The 19,302-nt window shown below is 45.8% G+C and overlaps 2 protein-coding genes across 2 annotated transcripts in view; one reads left to right on the forward strand and one right to left on the reverse strand.

Annotated features, from left to right (window-relative positions):
- Positions 1–8,790, forward strand: part of RRP8 (ribosomal RNA processing 8) — a 36,429-nt gene extending 27,639 nt beyond the window's left edge. The window contains exon 8 of the transcript XR_008374158.1: positions 8,473–8,790. The gene's annotated coding sequence lies outside the window, so the exon portion shown is untranslated. The remainder of the gene's footprint in view (positions 1–8,472) is intronic.
- A 562-nt stretch (positions 8,791–9,352) lies between these two features.
- DNHD1 (dynein heavy chain domain 1) overlaps positions 9,353–19,302 on the reverse strand; it is an 87,095-nt gene continuing 77,145 nt past the window's right edge. The window contains 12 exon segments of the mRNA XM_053560557.1: positions 9,353–9,735; positions 9,947–10,737; positions 10,957–11,106; positions 11,247–11,338; positions 12,434–12,635; positions 12,948–13,070; positions 13,281–13,467; positions 13,663–14,628; positions 14,757–14,935; positions 15,121–15,273; positions 15,503–15,850; positions 18,718–19,180. Coding sequence (XP_053416532.1) covers positions 9,385–9,735; positions 9,947–10,737; positions 10,957–11,106; positions 11,247–11,338; positions 12,434–12,635; positions 12,948–13,070; positions 13,281–13,467; positions 13,663–14,628; positions 14,757–14,935; positions 15,121–15,273; positions 15,503–15,850; positions 18,718–19,180 — 4,005 coding nt within the window. The 3' untranslated portion in view covers positions 9,353–9,384.

Raw genomic sequence — 19,302 nt, forward strand, 5'->3', positions numbered from 1 at the left:
AAGATATTTTAGATTTAAACTGAACCATCCAACATTTGGATTTAGTAGACATCTACAGAACATTTCATCCCAACAAAACTGAATACACATACTTCTCATCAGCTCACGGAACATACTCCAAAATCGATCACATCTTAGGTCACAAGTCTAACCTCAGTAAATTTAAAGGAATAGAAATTATTCCTTGCATCTTCTCGAACCACCATGGAATAAAAGTTGAACTCAGTAACAGCAGGAATCTGCATACTCATACAAAAACATGGAAGTTATATAACCTTCTGATGAATGATATCTGGGTCAGAGATGAGATTAAGAAGGAAATTGCCAAATTTTTGGAACAAAACGACAATGAAGACACGAATTATCAGAACCTCTGGGATATCGCAAAGGTAGTCCTAAGAGGGAAATTTATAGCACTGCAAACCTTCCTCAAGAGAACAGAAAGAGAGGAAGTTAACAACTTAATGGGACATCTCAAGCAACTAGAAATGGAAGAACATTCCAACCCCAAACCCAGTAGAAGAAAAGAAATAACCAAAATTAGAGCAGAATTAAATGAAATTGAAAACAAAAGAATTATACAACAGATCAATAAATCAAAAGGTTGGTTTTTTGAAAAGGTCAATAAAATAGATAAACCTTTGGCTAACCTAACCAGGAAAAAAAGAGTAAATCTCTAATCTTATCAATCAGAAATGACAAAGACGAAATAACAACAGACTCCTCAGAAATTCAAAAAATTCAAAAAATCCTTAATGAATATTACAAGGAACTTTATTCTCAGAAATATGAAAATCTGAAAGAAATTGACCAATACTTGAAAGCACATCACCTTCCAAGACTTAGCCAGAATCAAGTGGAAATGTTGAACAGGCCCATATCAACTTCGGAAATAGCATCAACCATACAAAACCTCCCTAAAAAGAAAAGCCCAGACCAGATGGCTTCACGTCAGAATTCTACCAAACCTTTAAAGAGGAACTAGTGCCTGTATTACTCAACCTGTTCCAAAATGTAGAAAAAGAAGGAAGACTACCCAAAATGTTCTCTGAAGCAAACATCACCCTGATCCCCAAACCAGGAAAAGACCCAACAAGAAAAGAAAATTATAGACCAATATCACTAATGAATATAGATGCAAAAATATTCAACAAGATCCTAACAAACAGAATCCAGCAATACATCAAACAAATTATACATCATGACCAAGTCGGTTTTATCTCAGGGTCTCAAGGCTGGTTTAATATACGTAAATCTATAAGTATAATTTAGCACATAAACAAATTAAAAATCAAAGACCATATGATTCTCTCAATTGATGCAGAAAAAGCTTTTGATAATATCCAGCATCCCTTCATAATCAGAACACTTAAGAAAATTGGTATAGAAGGGACATTTCTTAAACTGATAGAGGCCATCTACAGCAAACCCACAGCCAATATCGTATTGAATGGAGTTCCATTGAAATCATTTCCACTCAGATCAGGAACCAGACAAGGCTGCCCATTGTCTCCACTGCTCTTTAACATTGTAATGGAAGTTTTAGCCATCGCAATTAGGGAAGAAAAGGTGATCAAGGGTATCCGTGAAGGGTCAGAAGAGATCAAACTTCCACACTTCACAGATGATATGATTATATACCTGGAAAACACCAGGGATTCTACCACAGAAGTCTTAGAAGTGATCAAGGAATACAGCAGCATCTCAGGTTACAAAATCAACATTCATAAATCGGTAGCCTTTATATATACCAACAATAGTCAAGCTGAAAAAACAGTTAAGGACTCCATCCCATTCATAGTAGTGCCAAAGAAGATGAAATATTTGGGAATTTATCTAACAAAGGATGTGAAAGATCTCTATAAAGAGAACTATGAAACTCTAAGAAAAGAAATAGCTGAAAATATTAACAAATGGAAAAACATACCATGCTCATGGCTGGGAAGAATCAACATTGTTAATATGTCCTTTCTTCTGCTTGCTCCATTCTGTTGCTGAGGGATTCTACTGTATTTTTCATATCTTTGAGGGCTGCAAATTCTTGCTTCAGTGTGTCTAAGTCTTTGGTGGTTTTGTGTTTAAATTCGTTAAATTCTTGAGACAACTTTTGAATTTCTCCTCGAATTTCTAATTCCACTTTGTTAATCTTGTCTGCAATCCAAATTCTGAATTCGATTTCTGACATCTCAGCCAGTTGTTTATGAATGGGATCTTCAATTACATCTGCCATATCTTTCCTTCGGGGGGGTTGATCTATTCTGGTTATTCATGTTACCAGAGTTTTTCCGCTGATTCCACCCCATGGTTGTTTTACTCCCTTTGATTTTTTCCCCTGGGGCTTTGTCGAGGGCCTGTACAGTGTTGTGGTGTGAGAAACTGGGGCCCTATCTGGTGTGGTGGGGCTAAGTGGTTCTGTGTTGTTTTCAGCTGGTTTCTGTTCCACCCTAGTGAAACAGATACTCTGGATTGAAGTCTCAGCTATGGAGAAATATCAGCAATTAAGTCACCCCACCCTCCCACCGGCAAACAATTGGAAAAGAAAAATCAAACCTTCCTACCACCATGCACCCAGGGCACCACCTGATTTGTCCTCAGGCGATTGGTTCAGTTCAAAAGCTCCAAACTGGTATAGAAGGGACATTTCTCAGTCTGCACTGCACATTTCCCGTCTCAGTCTGCACCTGTCTCGGGTGAGAGAGTTTAAGAGGTCTCTGGGAACTGGATCACAGGGGTCTGATGACTACTCTGGTGTGGCTTGCTCCAGTGCTGCGTGGAGTCAGGAGAAGCCACCCAGCCAATAGATCAGTCTGAGAAGGTTGCTGCTTCCTTCCCAACCTTGCACCACTGTCACACCCAGTCACTGATAGCCCTGCAATTGGCTGACCCAGTTGCCTGTAGTGAATCGGTACTCCAGGAGTTTGCACCTGCCTGAATCACAAGGAAGTCTGCCAGGCCACTGCGCTCTGCCTCTCTCTAGCAGGAGGAGGTGAGGCCTGACAACCTCGGGCGCTTGATGAAGGTTGGGGTATTTTCACTCAAGTCCAGTCTCGCCCCTGATTAATGTTACTGACAGAACAGAACATAACAACTTTGTGGTTTCCCTGCAGAAGAGAAGCTGAATTGAGTTCCAAATCAGCTTGTCTTTGCTCTTGTATTGTCTACAGGCTGACGATTCCCTGAGGGCCAGGTGCGTTTTAGGTTCAGTAAAGCAGACCTCTGGGTCAGCCCCGCCCTGGGAGTTTCCCCGGTTTGCAAGTTGGAGTAGCCTCAGGCAAATCCTATACTCAGAGTCTCTGGTTGCCCAGGGAGACAGGGGGTGTGGCTTCAGAATATTCGTTAGTGAGCTGTATTGCTAGCAAAAGAGGGCTGCTGTTTTATGCCTCAGACAACCGCTGCTCCAGTGCAGCTCCCTTCTGACCAACGGTCCTCTCTCCGCTTCCGTACCCTAGAGTCTGCACCGACCCACTGCAGCCCAGCACTATCTATACCCCTCGAGCAATGGCCCAAGAGTCTGGACTCCTTGGGGACAGGCCTCCAGACCTTGGAGTGAGAGCAGAGGGGAGCGTGGGGAGCACTGGGAGCCTGGGGATGCGGGCAGAGAACACACACAGTTTTACACAGTTTTATGCCTGGCCATATTGTCACCAAAAGATGGCTGTTGCACTGTGCCTCAGGGAACTGCCACTCCCACTGACCGTCCTCTCCTCATTCCCGTGCCCCGGAGCCAGCGCCGACCAGCTGCAGTTGAGGCCCCGTCCACACCCCTTGAGAAATCACCCAAGACTCTGAACTCCTGGGGGACTGGCCTCCAGACCTCAGTGTGTGTGAAGGGGAGCGCTGGGAGCTCAGAATTCCAGGTAAAGACTATATGCAGTTTATACAGTTTTATGCCTGGCAGGAGGACGCCGTGGCACCCTAGTAGGGGAGGTAGGTCCAGTTTTTAGAGGGTCTCTCCCGTAGAGTGTAGTGGGAGGACCTTTGAACTCTGCCCGATTGTTTGTGGGGCACTCTGAGCAGTTCTCATGGGGGAGGGGACTCCCGTCCACTTGGTGATGGATTTTGTACCTTTTGTTTGTATCCTTGTGGTCGCAGCTCACCTCAGCGGGGTTGACATGTGTTCTTCAACCTTCTCTCTTAGTGCAGCTCAAATCCGCCAGGGTATTCGCTGAATTTTTGTCCTTTAACTCTCCTTCTGGACGGGAGCCTCTGTGGAAAGCTGGCTTCAGTCAGCCATCTTGTCTCCATGCCCATGCATTCAGATATTTTTATATATATATATCTCACTATTGCTCCGTGCTTCCACTGGAGGACAGGTAATGCTGATGGTAAACATGTATAGAAGGTTCATTATCCAAAAGAACTTCTTTGAATACTCTGCTAGCCTCCTCTCCTTAAGGAATAGTTATGCCCCTGGTTGACTGTGGAAAAGACAAATGAAGGGTTTCTGAGGAAAGTGCAAGCTTTTACCTCTCTGCTCAGCCTTTTGCTAAAGGACATCAGTTGCACCACAGATACTGATGAGTTACAGTTTGTAAAGAGGTTATAAAGAGTGATCCGAGTACAGGCATACCTCATTTTCTTGGGCTTTATTGTGGTTCTCAGATACTGGGTTTTTACAGATTGAAGATTTATGTCAACCCTGCATCAAGCAGAACTGTCAGTACCATTTTTGCAACAGCATTTGCTCACTTTGTGTCTCATTTTGGTAATTCCCACAGAATTTCAAACTTTTTCTATTTTTTTTTTTTTTTTGTAGAGACAGAGTGTCACTTTATACCCCTCGGTAGAGTGCCGTGGCATCACACAGCTCACAGCAACCTCTAACTCCTGGACTTAAGCGATTCTCTTGCCTCAGCCTCCCGAGTAGAATTTCAAACTTTTTCATTATTGTTATACCTGTTAGGCTGATGTGTGGTCAGAGATCTTTGATGTTACTATTGTAATTGTTTTGGGGCACACAACTATACCCATGTAAGACTGCAAACTTAATCCATACTGGAATGTGTTCTGACGGCTCCACCAACAAGCCATTCTTCCATCTCGCCCTCTCACTGGGCTCCCCTATTCCCTGACACACAAAAATATAGAAATTAGTCCAATTAATAATCACTCCCACAGTGGCCTCTTAAGTTTTCAAGAGAAAGGAAGAGTTTTATGCCTCTCACCTTAAATTAAAAGCTAGAAATGATTAAGCTTAGTGAGGAAGGCATGTGAAAAGACTGGACAGGCTGAAAGGTAGGCCTCTTGCAGCAGTTAGCCACATTGTGAATACACAGAAGTTCTTGAAATGCCCACCAACCCAGGAATGGATTAACAAGCTGTGGTATATGTATACCATGGAATACTATTCAGCCATTAAAAAAAATGGAGACTTTACATCCTTCGTATTAACCTGGATGGAAGTGGAAGACATTATTCTTAGTAAAGCATCACAAAAATGGAGAAGCATGAATCCTATGTACTCAATCTTGATATGAGGACAATTAATGACAATTAAGGTTATGGGGGGGGGAAGCAGAAAGAGGGATGGAGGGAGGAGGGTGGGGCCTTAGTGTGTGTCACACTTTATGGGGGCAAGACATGATTGCAAGAGGGACTTTACCTAACAATTGCAATCAGTGTAACTGGCTTATTGTACCCTCAATGAATCCCCAACAATAAAAATAAATAAATAAATAAATAAAAGAAAAAAAAGTGTCATTCTGGTGAACACATGAATGATAACCAAGTGAACTAGCCGTATTGCTGATTTTGAGAAAGTTGTGGTCTGGATAGAAGATCAAACCAGCCACGGTCTTCCCTTAAGCCAAAGCCTAATGCAGAGCAGGCTTTATCCAAGGCCCTAACTCTCTTTAATTCGATGAAGGCTGAGAGAGGTGAGGAAGTGGCAGAAGAAAAGTTTGAAGTTAGCAGAAGTTGGTTTAGGAGGTTTAAGGAAAGAAGCCATATTTGTAACATGAAAGTACAACATGAAACAGCAAGTATATGAGAAGCTACAACAGATTATCCAGAAGATCTAGCTAAGATAGTTGGCTGAAGATGGCTACGCTAAATAACAAGTTTTCGATGTCGATGAAATCGCCTTATACTAGAAAAAGATGCCGTCTAAGGACGTTCCTAGCTAGAGAGTAGAAGTCAATATCTGGCTTCAAAGTATCAAAGGACAGGCTGGCTCTCTTGTTTTGGACTAATGCAGCTAGTACAACTTTTTTTTTTTGTTTTGTTTTGAGACAGAGTCTTACTCTGTACTCTGGGTAGAGTGCTGTGGTATCCTAGCTCACGCTATTACAACTCATTGACAATCCACCTACTGACCCAAGAGCTCCGATGAACATGTATAAGGAGATGAATGTTGTTTTCATACCTTCCAATACAGCATCCATTCTGCAGCCTATGGATCAAGGAATTTTGATTTTCATGTCTTATTAAATAAGAAATACATTTCATAAGGCTATCTCTGTCATAAATAGTGATTCCTCTGATGGATCCAGGCAAAATAAATTGAAAACTTTCTAGAAAGGATTAACCATTTTAGATGTGATTAACAACATTTATGTATCATGGGAGAATGTCAGAATATCAAAATTAATAGGAAAAGTTAGAAGAAGTTTATTCTTTGACTTCTTCCAACCTTGACTTTGAGGGGATCAGTAGAGGGAGTAACTGCAGATATGTTAGAAATAGCAAGAGAACTAGAATTAGAAGTGTAGCCTGAAATTGTAACTGAATTACTACAATCTCATAATAAAACTTTAATAGGCACTGCTTCTTATAGGTGGACAAAGAAAGTTTCTTGAAATGGAGCCTACTCCTAGTGAAGGTGCTATGAACATTGTTTAAATGACAACAGAGGATTTAGAATAGTTCATAAACATACTTAATAAACAGTGGCAGAGTTTGAGAGGATTGACTCTAATTTTGAAAGAAGTTCTATTGTGGACAAAATGCTATCAAAACAGGATCCAAGGCTACATACAGAGAAATATTTCATAGAAAAGAAGAGTTAATCAATGTGGCAAATTCCACTGTTGTCTTATTTTAAGAAATTGCCACCATCATCCCAACCCTTATCAACCACCACCCTGATCAATCAATAGCCATCAACATTGAGGCAAGAGCCTCCACCATCTGACTCTCTGAAAGCTCGGATTATTGTTAGCATTTTTTAGCAATGAAGTATTTTTATATTTAGGTATATACATTGTATTTTAGACATAATGCTATTTTACACTTAGTGGATTACAGCATAGTGTAAACATAACTTTTATATGCACTAAGAAACAAATGTGATTTGCTTATTGTTTACATTTCTTCCTGCCATGTAGCTGGTATCTAGCCATATAGCAAAGGAGCTAAGTTGTACTTAGTAAGTTTTGGAGTTTTGGTGCTTGGAGGCAAGGAGAGATGCTCATGTAGGCCTTTAGCTCTGCTATATTCTAACACAAGTTTTGTCAGACAGGCATGGCCTGGCATAGCGTGCAATCTTGCAACTGAACATATCAAAGCAGAACACTTGATTCCTTACCTCTTATCTGTTGTTCCCTCAAACTTCCCATCTCAGTTAATGACACATAGTCCACTCAGTTCCTCAAGCCTAAAATCTAAGACTCATCCTGGAGCAATGGTTCTCAACCTTCCTAATGCCGTGGTTTCATTGTTACAAAGGGGTAGTGACCCACAGGTTAAGAACCGCTGTCCTAGAGTCTTCCTCTTACTTCATTCATCCATTCTGTCAGTCCTTCTGGCTTTATTTTCAGAATATTTCTTAAATCTTTCCATTCTCAATCTCCATCATTATGACCCAAGTCTAAACTCTGTCATCTCTTACTGAATTACTTCAGTTGTTCCAAATAGTCTTCCTCCTTATTACTCTGGTTTTTCTACCATCCATTCACCACAGAACAGCCAGAGTGACCTTTGAAGTATATAAATTAGATCATGTCATCTCCCATCTACTACTGTCCAAGAGATTCTCATGCTTTTGAAAAATATACACTTATGGGAAGCACCTGTGGCTCAGTGGAGTAGGGTGGCAGCCCCATATGCCGGAGGTGGCAGGTTCAAACCCAGCCCCAGCCAAAAACTGCAAAAAAAAAAAAGAAAGAAAAATACATGCTTATTACCATGACCATGTGATCTATCCCTTTCCAGTACCTTTTCATTATTTTGGATCATTCTGCCCCTCAATTTTCATGCTGCAGCTACATGATCTGTTTCTTGAATACTTCAAAGTTGTTCCTGCCTATAGACTTTTGCACCTACTGAGGGCTTCACCTGAATGAGTATTCTTAAGTCTTCAAATAGCTCTCTCTAAAATACCTAAGAAGCCTTCCCTAGTCACCCAAACTATATAAACTGCTCCCTTCTAGTCACTCTGTAACACATCAATCTATTTTGTTTTCTTTATATCACTTCAAAAATCATCAGAATTATTTATATGTTGACCTTTTATTGCCTGTTTCCCTATGTTAGAATGACCTCACTGGTGTCTGGAAGAAAAACCTGGTTCTGGCTCAGTGCCTGTAGCTCAGCAGCTAGAGCGCCAGCCACATATACCAGAGCTGGTGGGTTCGAACGCAGCCCAGGCCTGCCAAACGAAAAGGACAACTGCAGCAACAAAGTAACCGGGCATTGTAGTCCCAGCTACTTGGGAGGCTGAGGAAAGAGAATTGCTTAAGCCGGAGAGTGAGATTGCTGTGAGCCATGGTACTCTACCGAGGGCGACATAGTAAGACTCTGTCTCAAAAAAAAAGAACCTGGTTCCGGTGAACGCTCAATAAATAATTATTGAATGACTGTAGGATCTTATTTCTTATTTGGCTTTTGTTTTTCATGTGTATGACTCATACAGAGAACCCATGGGGAGGGTGAGCAGTAGGGCAGCACTGAAACATGACTTAAGAAAACATTTTGAATTCTAGCAGTCTTTACTCAAAAATATCCCTTGTGCCTGTGGCCCAAGGAGTAGGGTGCCAGTCCCATATGCCAGAGGTGGCGGGTTCAAACCTAGCCCTGGCCAAAAAAAAAAAACCAAAAAAAAAAAAAATCCCTTGTGGATGTAGCACAAGTGCTGACACCACAGTAAAGAGTAGGGCAAGGATTCAGGATTGTGTATTAGCCATTGCTGGACATTGTCTAGCCCCTTGGATACATGACTGACACCCATCCCCTTGCCTGGCAGTGTACCCACCCTGCCCTTCCCAGTTGCCAGGCACATGCCTTCTTCTACCTTCAGTGTGAATACACACCTCTTTTCCTCAGTCATGAACACTGTTTGTCCCTCAGTGTGTCATATTTTGCCGCCTTGGTGTCCACACACCCTACTCCTTCCTAATTTCAGAAATCTTTCATGGGAAACACTGCAGCTTTATTTTAGTAGAGGGCTCAGGGCAGGGGTGGGCTGCACACGTGGACTCTCCGTTGGACACAGGTGGCTAGGCTGAGCTTTGTGGGTAGGGGCAGGTGCATCAGGATGTTCCTGCTCTGCAGCTTTGTGGTGCCAAGGGGCCCAGCCATGTACACAGGACAGGAGTACATACTCAGGCCGGCTGGGGATGGAAGGTCTCTGGCGTCTGGGGCCTTTGTGCTAACGCTGACTGGAGGCAGAGGGCTGGACTGGCTGGAAGGACTGTCCTGTAAAGCCCCAGCTATGGGGTCCCACTCGGCATTTAGGAGCTGTAGCCCGATTAGCAGCAGCCCCATCTCTGGAACGGCAGGATTTGGACCATTCTCCACCTGGGGGCACCAGAACCCTTATAGTCAGGCAAGGCTATAAAGTTCGGTGTTGGGAGTGGGAGGGTGTCAAGGTATACTGAAAACAGAATAAAACCAACAAGCCAAATTACTGGGGAGCAAGATTACAAAGAGGCAGGATGGGGTGACCTGAGGTGTAATCAGGGACTCTGAGGGGGTTGGTACTGAGGATGAAGGGGCCGCGCGAAGATACCTGGAGGTGCAGAGGGCTGCTATTCAACTCCTGACGTTTATGCAAGAACTGACTGGAGCCCACGCCTTGGCTACGGATCGAGCTGGACACATTCTGGTTAAGGGCAGCCTCCCAGCGCAGCGCCAGCAGCAGGCGCCTGGGGTGGCCAAAAGCTGATAGGTGGAAGATGCGTTCTGCTACAGAGGTGTCCCTGCCCGTGCCCAGGTAGCGAACCAGCAGCAGCCCACGACGCGACAGCTGTCGCAGCCAGTGCCAGGGCGGCTGCTGACCGGCGGGCGCATGAGATTGCCATGGCTGGGGTAGCCGCCCAGTCCAGAGAGCGTGAGCCACGGCGGCACAGCGCTGGGAGGCGCAAGGGGGTGCCCCCTTCAGCTGCTGCAAAAGGCAGTCGAGGTCGCGGTGTACCATATCCGCCAACTGGCTCAATTCCAGCACCTCGACTTCCAGGAAGCCCTCGAGAGGTCGCTGTGCATTCGGGCCCAGCACTGCCCAAGGGGCACTAAACTCATGTTGAGCAGCATTGGTCAACAGTACCTGCAGTGACTCCAGCTTCCGCTTCGCTTGCAGTAGACGTTGCTGTAGTCGCCTTTCCCTGCATCTGGCACGTCCTTGAGCCACGGGAACCCATGTTGGTGAACTTAGCTGTAGAGCTCTCCAGAGAGCGCGACTCTGGCGTCGCAACAGCCAAGCCTGGGAACTTTCACTCAGTCCGCAGATACGGGGATCAGATAGTGTGGGCGTTAGTTGCATCTGGGCCTTGCATTCTGCCATTGCATCCAGCTCCCCTAGCTCTTAAGGATGGAGGTAAGGGGTGAGGGACAAAATGGACAGACCTACCGCAGGCCCCAGGGAGTAGGCTTTTCTCTAATCCTTTATGCATTCAACCGCATCACTATGTAAATACTGTCCCCTCTCATGCCTTCATTGGTACTGCTGTTCACATTCCTGTGGGGGGTGGCATTGCACTGCACTATTCCCCACCCCAACACAAACACCTGGCAGGGTCTTACCTGGGCTGGGCATCAGCATGGCCAGCAGATACTGGGGGGTGTGTGGTTGGACCCCACCCCTGTTGCTGGGGTTCAGGCAAGCTTGTGTAAGGCTAACCAGGGTCTTCCTGTCTTCAGTGTCCCCCACAGGACCTCCATAGAAAACTGAAGCTGAAATGAGGTCAGAACCTCTGAATTTCAGTCCTTCCAGTTTCCACTATCCCCAAAACCAAAGTTGTGAACTATGACCCACTCTTAATACTTTCACCCCCCACCCTTTTCCAGGCTCTCCTGGAAAGGAAGGGTCTCACCAGCCAGCTCCTGCATGGCAACACTGGGATTGTTGAGACTAGCCCACAGCTGACCTTGGTTCTGAAGGACCTGGGTTAGCGTCCCTTGATTCCTGGGGAAGGGAAGCAGAAAGTAGGGTATCAAATACCATCTATATATTGAGGACTAAGGACTCTCAATTTTTTTCTTCATTCCAAACCTTTCTTCTGAGCTCCAGACTCATGAGTGGTCACTAGTCATAGCCACTGAGCACCTCAAATACAACTTTGCTTTCAAATGAAATTATTGTTTTCCCCCCGTAAGACCTGTTCCACCCCCTATCCCAATGAAAAGTACCACCAGCCGCCCAGTTGTCTACAGCAAAAATCTGGGACTTATCCTCAACTCCTCCTTCTTCCTTGCCTTGTATTTATCCCTGCTGTGTTTACCAGCCCAGTTCTTACCACCCATACCACGATCTCTTCCCTAGAGACTATGAGAGATGCCCCAAAGTGCTTTGCTTGCTTCTAGCCCTGCCTCCTCTTGTCCATTCTCCACACTGCAGTCAGAGTGATCTTTCTAACAGATAAAAGGGATCACGTTTCTTCTACTTAAAACCACTCAGTGGCTTCCCAATGTTCCAGTATAAAATTAGGATCCTGCCATAGTCTTAAATGTTCTTTATGATGAGGCTCACCTCTCCCTACTCAATCCATAGCATATCCACCTCAGCCACACCTCTGCTCAGAAAGATTCCCCTCTTCACCGGATTTGCTTTTGTTTTTAAGACTTAATTAAAAACGAGATCCCGGCAGCGCCTATGGCTCAGTGAGTAGGACACCAGCTCCATATACCAAGGGTGGCGGGTTCAAACCCGGCCCCAGCCAAACTGCAACAAAAAATAGCCGGGCATTGTGGCGAGTGCCTGTAGTCCTAGCTACTAGGGAGGCTGAGGCAAGAGAATTACCTCAGCCCAAGAGCTGGAGATTGCTGTGAGCTGTGACGCCACAGCACTCTACCAAGGGCGACAAAGTGAGACTCTGTCTCTAAAAATAATAATAATAGTAAAAACAAGATCCCAAAGTCCTTGGAGAAAGCTTCTTTGACTTCCCCGTGCCCTCACACTTTGGAGCCCTTAAGGATGAATTAATTTTACTCATCCCAGCATGTGGAAGATACTCAGTGTTTGCTGAGTAATTAACTGAGCAAGATAGGCGGGGTCCCTCACCAGCGTCCCCTGTGTGCCTGCAACCTCATTCCATAAAGTTGCCGGTGTAGCAGGAGGCCATGCAGGAGGAGCAAAGGCAGGGTCTGGGTGGGGGGTTGCGTGCAGAGTCCTTGCTGGGCTAGGTCCACACTGTCAATCAAAACGTGGTTCAGCTCTAGGGACTGGTTCCAGAAAACAGGCATGGAGTGCTGAGTCAAAACAGCTGGGGAGGAAGAAGAGTGCTGAGTCAACACAGCACATGGTTGCCCTCCCCCTTCCAATTTGAGAGCCCGTAGAGCAGTGATTTTCAACTGGTGTGCCATGAGAGGATCTTAGGTGTGCCACAGAAATTTTTAAAGATCATTAATTAAATTATTTTCAAAACAAGTTCAATGCATAGTAATTATATCCTTTTCTTTGCTTTTTTTTTTTCGATCCACATAATTTAAGTGTGCTGGAGAAGTTAACTATAGGTTCAAGTGTACCGTGAGATAAATAAGATTGAAAAACACTGCTATAGAGGGAAGCTCCTCACCTGGCAAGGAAGCACTAGACTCTGCAGATGTGATAAGCCAAAGACGAAAATCTCTGTGGACTGTGGCCACATTCCTGCTTTCAGCTTCAGTTAACAACAGTTCCAATTCTGTGTCTGAGACCACTAGGATCAGACATGGGGCTGAGATTAGGCTTTAGGTAAAGGGTTATACAAAGTCTAAGGATCAGACTTGAGGTTAGGGGGTCAGGAGTTAGCTACAAGGCCAAGCGGACAGGCTTGGAGCTAGGGGTTTGAGCATGAGGTTTGAGATTCCCAAGCTCAGGCCCAAGTGTAGAGTAGGATCCTAGAAGCATCTCTAGGCAGGAAACCTACCCTTGGCTCCATCCAAGAGTCCCAGCAAGGGCTGTAGCAGCTCTTTTGGCCAATGGGGCATCAGATGACAGTTATCCAGCACCAGCCAGTACCCCTTGCCCATGGCCTGGCATAGAGTGCTGACCACGACTGAGATCGGATCCCAGGCTTCAGAGCCCAGGGCTATCACCTGCAGATGCTTCTGCCCCTGGGGACCAACAAAGATGGCAGAGTGATTCAAAGTAAATCACTAGAGTGATCCAAAGGACCCAGACTAAAGCCACAATAATTCGTAAGTCCCTGAGTAATTCAGAAATATCCATGAGAATTCTGGGAATGGGTACCCACACCCCTTAGCCCACTAGATTCCAGTCACTCTGTGGCCAAGAACCTAGGTTCAAACCTGCTCATGGTTGGCAGCCAGTTTCTGGATGACAGTCAGGGGATGCACAGCAGCTGTGGGGTGACCATGTGGTGGCAACAAGATCAGCATGGGCTGAGTGGCCTGACTATGTTGAAAGGGCATGGTGGGAGCACTAAGATTTTCATCCAGGGGCCGGCCCAGGAGGCTGGTGGTGAAGTCTGCCAGGGCACTTGCCAGGCGCTCAGGTCGTAGCACACGCCACAGTATCAGCTTCTGGAGGAGGCTGAGTGGCTCAGAACCAGGCCCAGGTGCAGGACCCAGCACTGTAGATGACAATGACAGATAAGCCTGCCAAACACTGGAGTGGCCTGCCAGAGATGAGCACAGTCCCACAAATGGGGGAAGCAGCTCTAACACCCGACATTCATACCAGGCTTTTGGCCCTATCCAGGTAGGTCGAGCCACACTGGGACCTGGCTTGGTATGACTTGTGCTGGGAGAGGCTGTCAGTCCAGGGGAGAGTGCTAGCCTCTCCAGCTCTGATGCCTTCCTTGTCACTTGCAGCACAGCCAAAGCACCCAAGGCACCCACCAGGGGTACTTGAGTCAGGCCCAGTGCAGCCACGGTGCAGCCCAGTAGTTGGCGAGTCAGGTGTGTTCTCAGTTGCAACAGATGGCTGGCAAGGTCCTCCCCATGATTAATCTCACATGGCTTCACGCTGTCCAGCGCCTTCTTAGTGGCTGCTAGCCAGTTTTCTGGGCTCATACGGAAAAGTGGCAGAATATTCTGCAGTGGGCTTAGGGCCTTTACAATGGCCATTCCATGCCAAACCACACGCTGATAAGGTGCCCATAATACCATCTCCTGTAGCTTCTGCCCTTCTAACTCTTCCCATTGGGCACGCAACTGACATATCTCTGCCTGGGACCTCACCATGTTCCGCAGAAACTTTGCTGGTTTCTGACCTTTCAGGTTCTGGGGCAGCAGCCTTATCAGCATCTGCTCCTGCATATAGTCATTTGTTGAATGAATATGGCTTTTTTTCCATAGTCCCCAAACATCCACATTCATCCCCATCTCATACCTAAGCCCTTCAGTGCTCATCCCAACCCACAGACAGGACCCCCAAGCACCTCAGCAATCTCCACAGCTTTGCAAGTATCCAGGGCTCTGATCTTTAAGTCCTCCCAGCGGGTCTTGAGCTCAGGACGCTCTTTGCTCAAGATTTTGTGCAGCATCTGTTCTTCTAGTATTTCCATGTTCAGGCCCAGATCCAGCACATTCAGCCTCTTCAGCAGTTCACAACCTAGCACTTGAGGTCACATGATAGATGCTTAATCCCTTCCTCTTGGTGAGCCAGGGACTGGGGACAGCAATATGGTTCCCTAATGTCCTGAGCCTGCTCTGAGCCAGGTTGAGTGAAACCCTCCTAGGGCTGGCCCTGGGGGTCAAGTGTATTCACAAAGCTGGGTTGGCAAGTTTCCCTCAGGGCCTCACCTTTTTCCAGGGCATGGAGGGGTAGGGTGGTGCTCAGATAGAGACAGAAGCCAGGCTGCACCCGAGGTGGACTCAGCAGCTCCCGTTGCAGTAACCATTGCAGTTCTTGGCACCCGAGGCCCAGCTCCATGTTGGTTAGTAGCACAGGCAGGCCTGTGAGGGAAGGCAATACCAGCACCCATGACCCAACCCCCTCACCAACCATGCAAGAGGTCTGGTTCTGACCAGCTCCCCATGGGCTTACAGGAGGGTTCCCTCAAGACTCTTTGACATAGTACCTGGGATAAAGGGTGGAGATGAGGTCAGACTGAGATGAAAGAGGCCTGGGGAGTCACAGAATTGAAGAAAAGGGGAGAAAGTGAGGGTGGGGACCAGCTCTCACCACTAGTCGCTGCTTCCCAGAGCTGAGGACCCAGCTCTGGGTCAGCACCTGAGAGCACTCTAAGGCAGGGAAGAGATGAAGTCTGAGTCTCAGAGGTTGACTGTGTCTCCTGGCTCTCCGTCTCCTCCTTCTCTTCCTCTTGTTCCTCCTCATCTTCCTCTTCTTCCTCCTCATCTTCCTCATCTTCCTCGTCTTCCTCTTCCTCTTCCTCCTCCTCATTTTCCCTTTCTTCTGCCTCCTGCTGTTTTGTGTGGTCCTCAGCCTCATTACTGCATTCACTAGAATTATCTTCCTCTTTGGAGTCCTCCTCTTTACTCTTTCTGTTTTGATTTCTCATGACACCCTTCCCTGGGACAGAAAGATGCAGAGGAGCTCCTCTTAGGGGAGGACTTCACCCAAGGGTCCCATTCCATAAGGGAAAGTCTATAGAAAGATGTCTTAGGAAAGTTGCTTAAGCTGTGACTTAAATTCTTATCTGCAAAATGGTATTAGTGTTAGTGATGACCTCACAGAGTTACCGTGAAATTAAATGAAATGATACATAGAAAGTATTTACACTGGCACAGAGTAAACTTTCAATAAATGTTGCCTATTATAATGGTTACTATAAAGTACCAGGGAGGGGTTCTGTTCATGTCTGCAACTGGCTCCATTTCTGCCCTTTCTGTAGGTTGGTTAGAAGAGTCAATGCATTTTCCTTTTCTGCCTAAGCTAATTCTGTCACTAAAAACAAGAGAGTTCTCACTAATGAAGAAATCAGTGCCTGGAGGTAGTGACTTACAAATGAAAGGCCATATACTGTGGAATTAACCAAGTCATGGCTGGTATGGTGGATGCAGACAGTTGTCCACCACACCAACAGCCATTCCCACCCCCTTTTCTCTTGCCTCCTGTACTGCAGGAGCTGGAAAAGAAAATTTTTCTTTTTTGGTTTTTTAAGGTTCTCTTTACAAGTGGAGGTTATCAGGCCCACAGTTTGGTGCATTCACTTTAAATTGTTAACAAATGACACACAAAGTTATCAACTTAAAACAACACCCATTTATTATCTCACAGTTTTATGGGTTAGAAGTCTGGCACAGCATGGCTGGATTCTCTGTTCAGGGTTACACTGGGCCAAAATCAAGTGTCATCTGGGGCTGAAGTTCTCCTCTGACGGTGGAGTTCCCCTTCCAGGCATACTGGTTTTTGATAGAATTCATTTCTTCTCAGACTTTCCCTGTAGCTCCCTCCATCTTCAAGCCAGCAATAGTTCATTGAATCCTTCTTGTGTTTCGAATCTCTACACCTTTTCTTCCCTCCTTTCTGCTTTGAAGGACATTGGGCCCACATAGATATCTAAGATAATCTCTCTCTCTCTTAAGATCAATTGATTAGCAACCTCAATCATATCTGCAAAGCCTTTCTTGCTGTCGAAATACAACATAATTAGAGAGTAACACCAGAAGACAAAGGCCACAGGAGTCTTTGCCTATTCAGACTTCCGGAAGATCTTTTTCTTTCCTGATACAAAGGGACAGAAATGGCTAGCAGCAACTCTGGCATGATGCCTGGAAGGATAGCTAACATCTTGTAACTATAATGTATATATTAGTTTTCTAGGAATTCCCTTAAAAATTACCATAAACAATGGCTTAAAACAAGAGAAACTTACTTTCTCCTAGTTCTAGAGGCCAGAAGTCTGAAATCTGATAGGTTGGTCAGAGGAACTCCAAAAACAGAGCAAGCATAGGCCATTCCATTTTGAGCATAAAGCACTCCATCTTGTCTGCTCAATGACCTCTGCTGAAACCACCCCCCTTCTGGGACCCAGCCATAAGAAACGAGGAACTGGGGAGTACCATGGAACTAAGCTTAGGGGACTAAGCTATAAACGAACAGAACTGTCTTAGCAGGAAGCCAGCTGGAACCATACCTGGCAACAGTCACTAACACCAGAACACCAAAGTAATACTCTCTCCATCCTACTCTACCTAAAACCTTTAAAAGATGAGCACTCCTGCTCTTCAGGGCTGATACCTATTGAGTCTCAGCTGCTACACCTTCACTGATTCACCAAATAAACTTTAGCTTTACATCTAGCTTTGTGACTTGATTGAGTCGACTGCTACCTCACAAAATCAAGGTGTCAGCAAAGCTACACTTCCTCCAGAGGCTTTAAAGGAGAATCCATGCCTCATCCAGCTCCTGGCAGTTCTAGGTGTTCCTTGTCTTGTGGCTACATAACTCCAATATCTGTCTTCATTCACATGGCCTCCCCTCTGTGCTCTGTGTATTTATATCTTCTTCTCCAAGGACACTTGTCATAGGATTTTTGGCCCACCCACGTAACGATCAAGATGATCTCATTCACATTTCTTAACTTAATTACATCTGCAAAGACCCTTTTTCCCAAATAAGGTCACATTTTCCTCACCATCTTAACCTCCAACCCCTTCTTCTGGGAAATAAACACCTTCTCTTCCTTCTCTTAGGAAATCTGCCTTTCAATATTCCACCCAAGGCAGGGCGTGATGACTCACACTTATAATCCTAGCACGCTGGGAAGCTGAGTCTGGTGAGTGCTTGATCAGAAGTTTGAGGCCAGCTTGAGCAAGACTAAGAAGCCATTTCTACTAAAAATAGGAAAATGAGCTGGGCACTGTGACAGGTGTCTGTAGTCCCAAATACTCCAAGGCTGAAGCAGGAGGATCACTTGAGCCCACAAGTTTGAGATTGCTGTGAGTTAGGCTGATGCCAAACCACTCTAGCCTAGGCAAAAAAGTGAGATTCTGTCTCCAAAAAAAGAAAGAAAGAAAATAAATTCCACCCACATGGGTCCCTGATCAAAGCAGAGTCAATAGAAATATTCCACCAAGATATCTGAACATTGGATAAGTGGGGCTGTGCTGAGAAGACCAGAGAAGTAGAAGATCATCAGCCATGTACATTGGGAATCATTGTAACATGCAGGAAGGTGGTGCCTGTGGCTTAAAGGAGTATGGCACTGGCCCCATATACCGCAGGTGGTGGGTTCAAATCCAGCCCCATCCAAAAACAAAACAAAACAAAAAAATGTAAATGTGACCAAATTTATTAATGTAGTACAATGAAAGCTGGGACATCTTGCTTATAAAAAATCAGTGTCTCCATTATGAAGGGAAAGACCACATGAGGCTGAGAGCATTAGGCAGTTCAAACCCTCCAGAAACCTTGTGTCTATTGTCCTTGCTTACCTCTACCCACTGACATCAAGGATCTGTTCTCTTCCAGAAGCAGTGGGTTCAACCAGCCGAGGGCCTGGTTGCTGGGGTCAAGCAGCAGAAGCCAGCTGAAACTAGTGTAATGCAAGGCACTTCTCAGAAGCACACCTGCCAGGCGGGCCGACTTTGCTTGGGGCTTCTGATCTTGGTCCCACTGGTGCTGTTCGGACACAGAGCTCATCAAGGACAGAATATTGAAGGGTGAGCATGTGGGCAGCAGGGGCTTCTTTGGTGGCATGTTGACGGGTTTTTGCTTTTGCTTCAGGGCCTGTGCCACATCATCTGGGCCTGAGGCCTCCTGGAAGCCCCTACACACAGCCAGCCACTTGTCCAGGAGCTCTTGGCGCCGCTGTGGCGGGAAGGGCCCCAGGTAGGTGATGGCAGCCGAACATAGGAGGGCATCTCCAAACACAGTGATGCAGCGCCCTTTCAACCTCTGCAGTGCAAGGGAAGACCAGAGAGTGTGCAAGCCAGTGAGGGTGCAGTAGAGGGATGGCGCAGGGGGAGCAAGGTGGGATATGGAGGAAAGCATGACAAGGAGAGAGAGAGAAAGGGAGA

Source organism: Nycticebus coucang, chromosome 14 (genome assembly GCF_027406575.1).
Source record: "Nycticebus coucang isolate mNycCou1 chromosome 14, mNycCou1.pri, whole genome shotgun sequence".
Taxonomy (NCBI): Eukaryota; Metazoa; Chordata; class Mammalia; order Primates; family Lorisidae; genus Nycticebus; species Nycticebus coucang.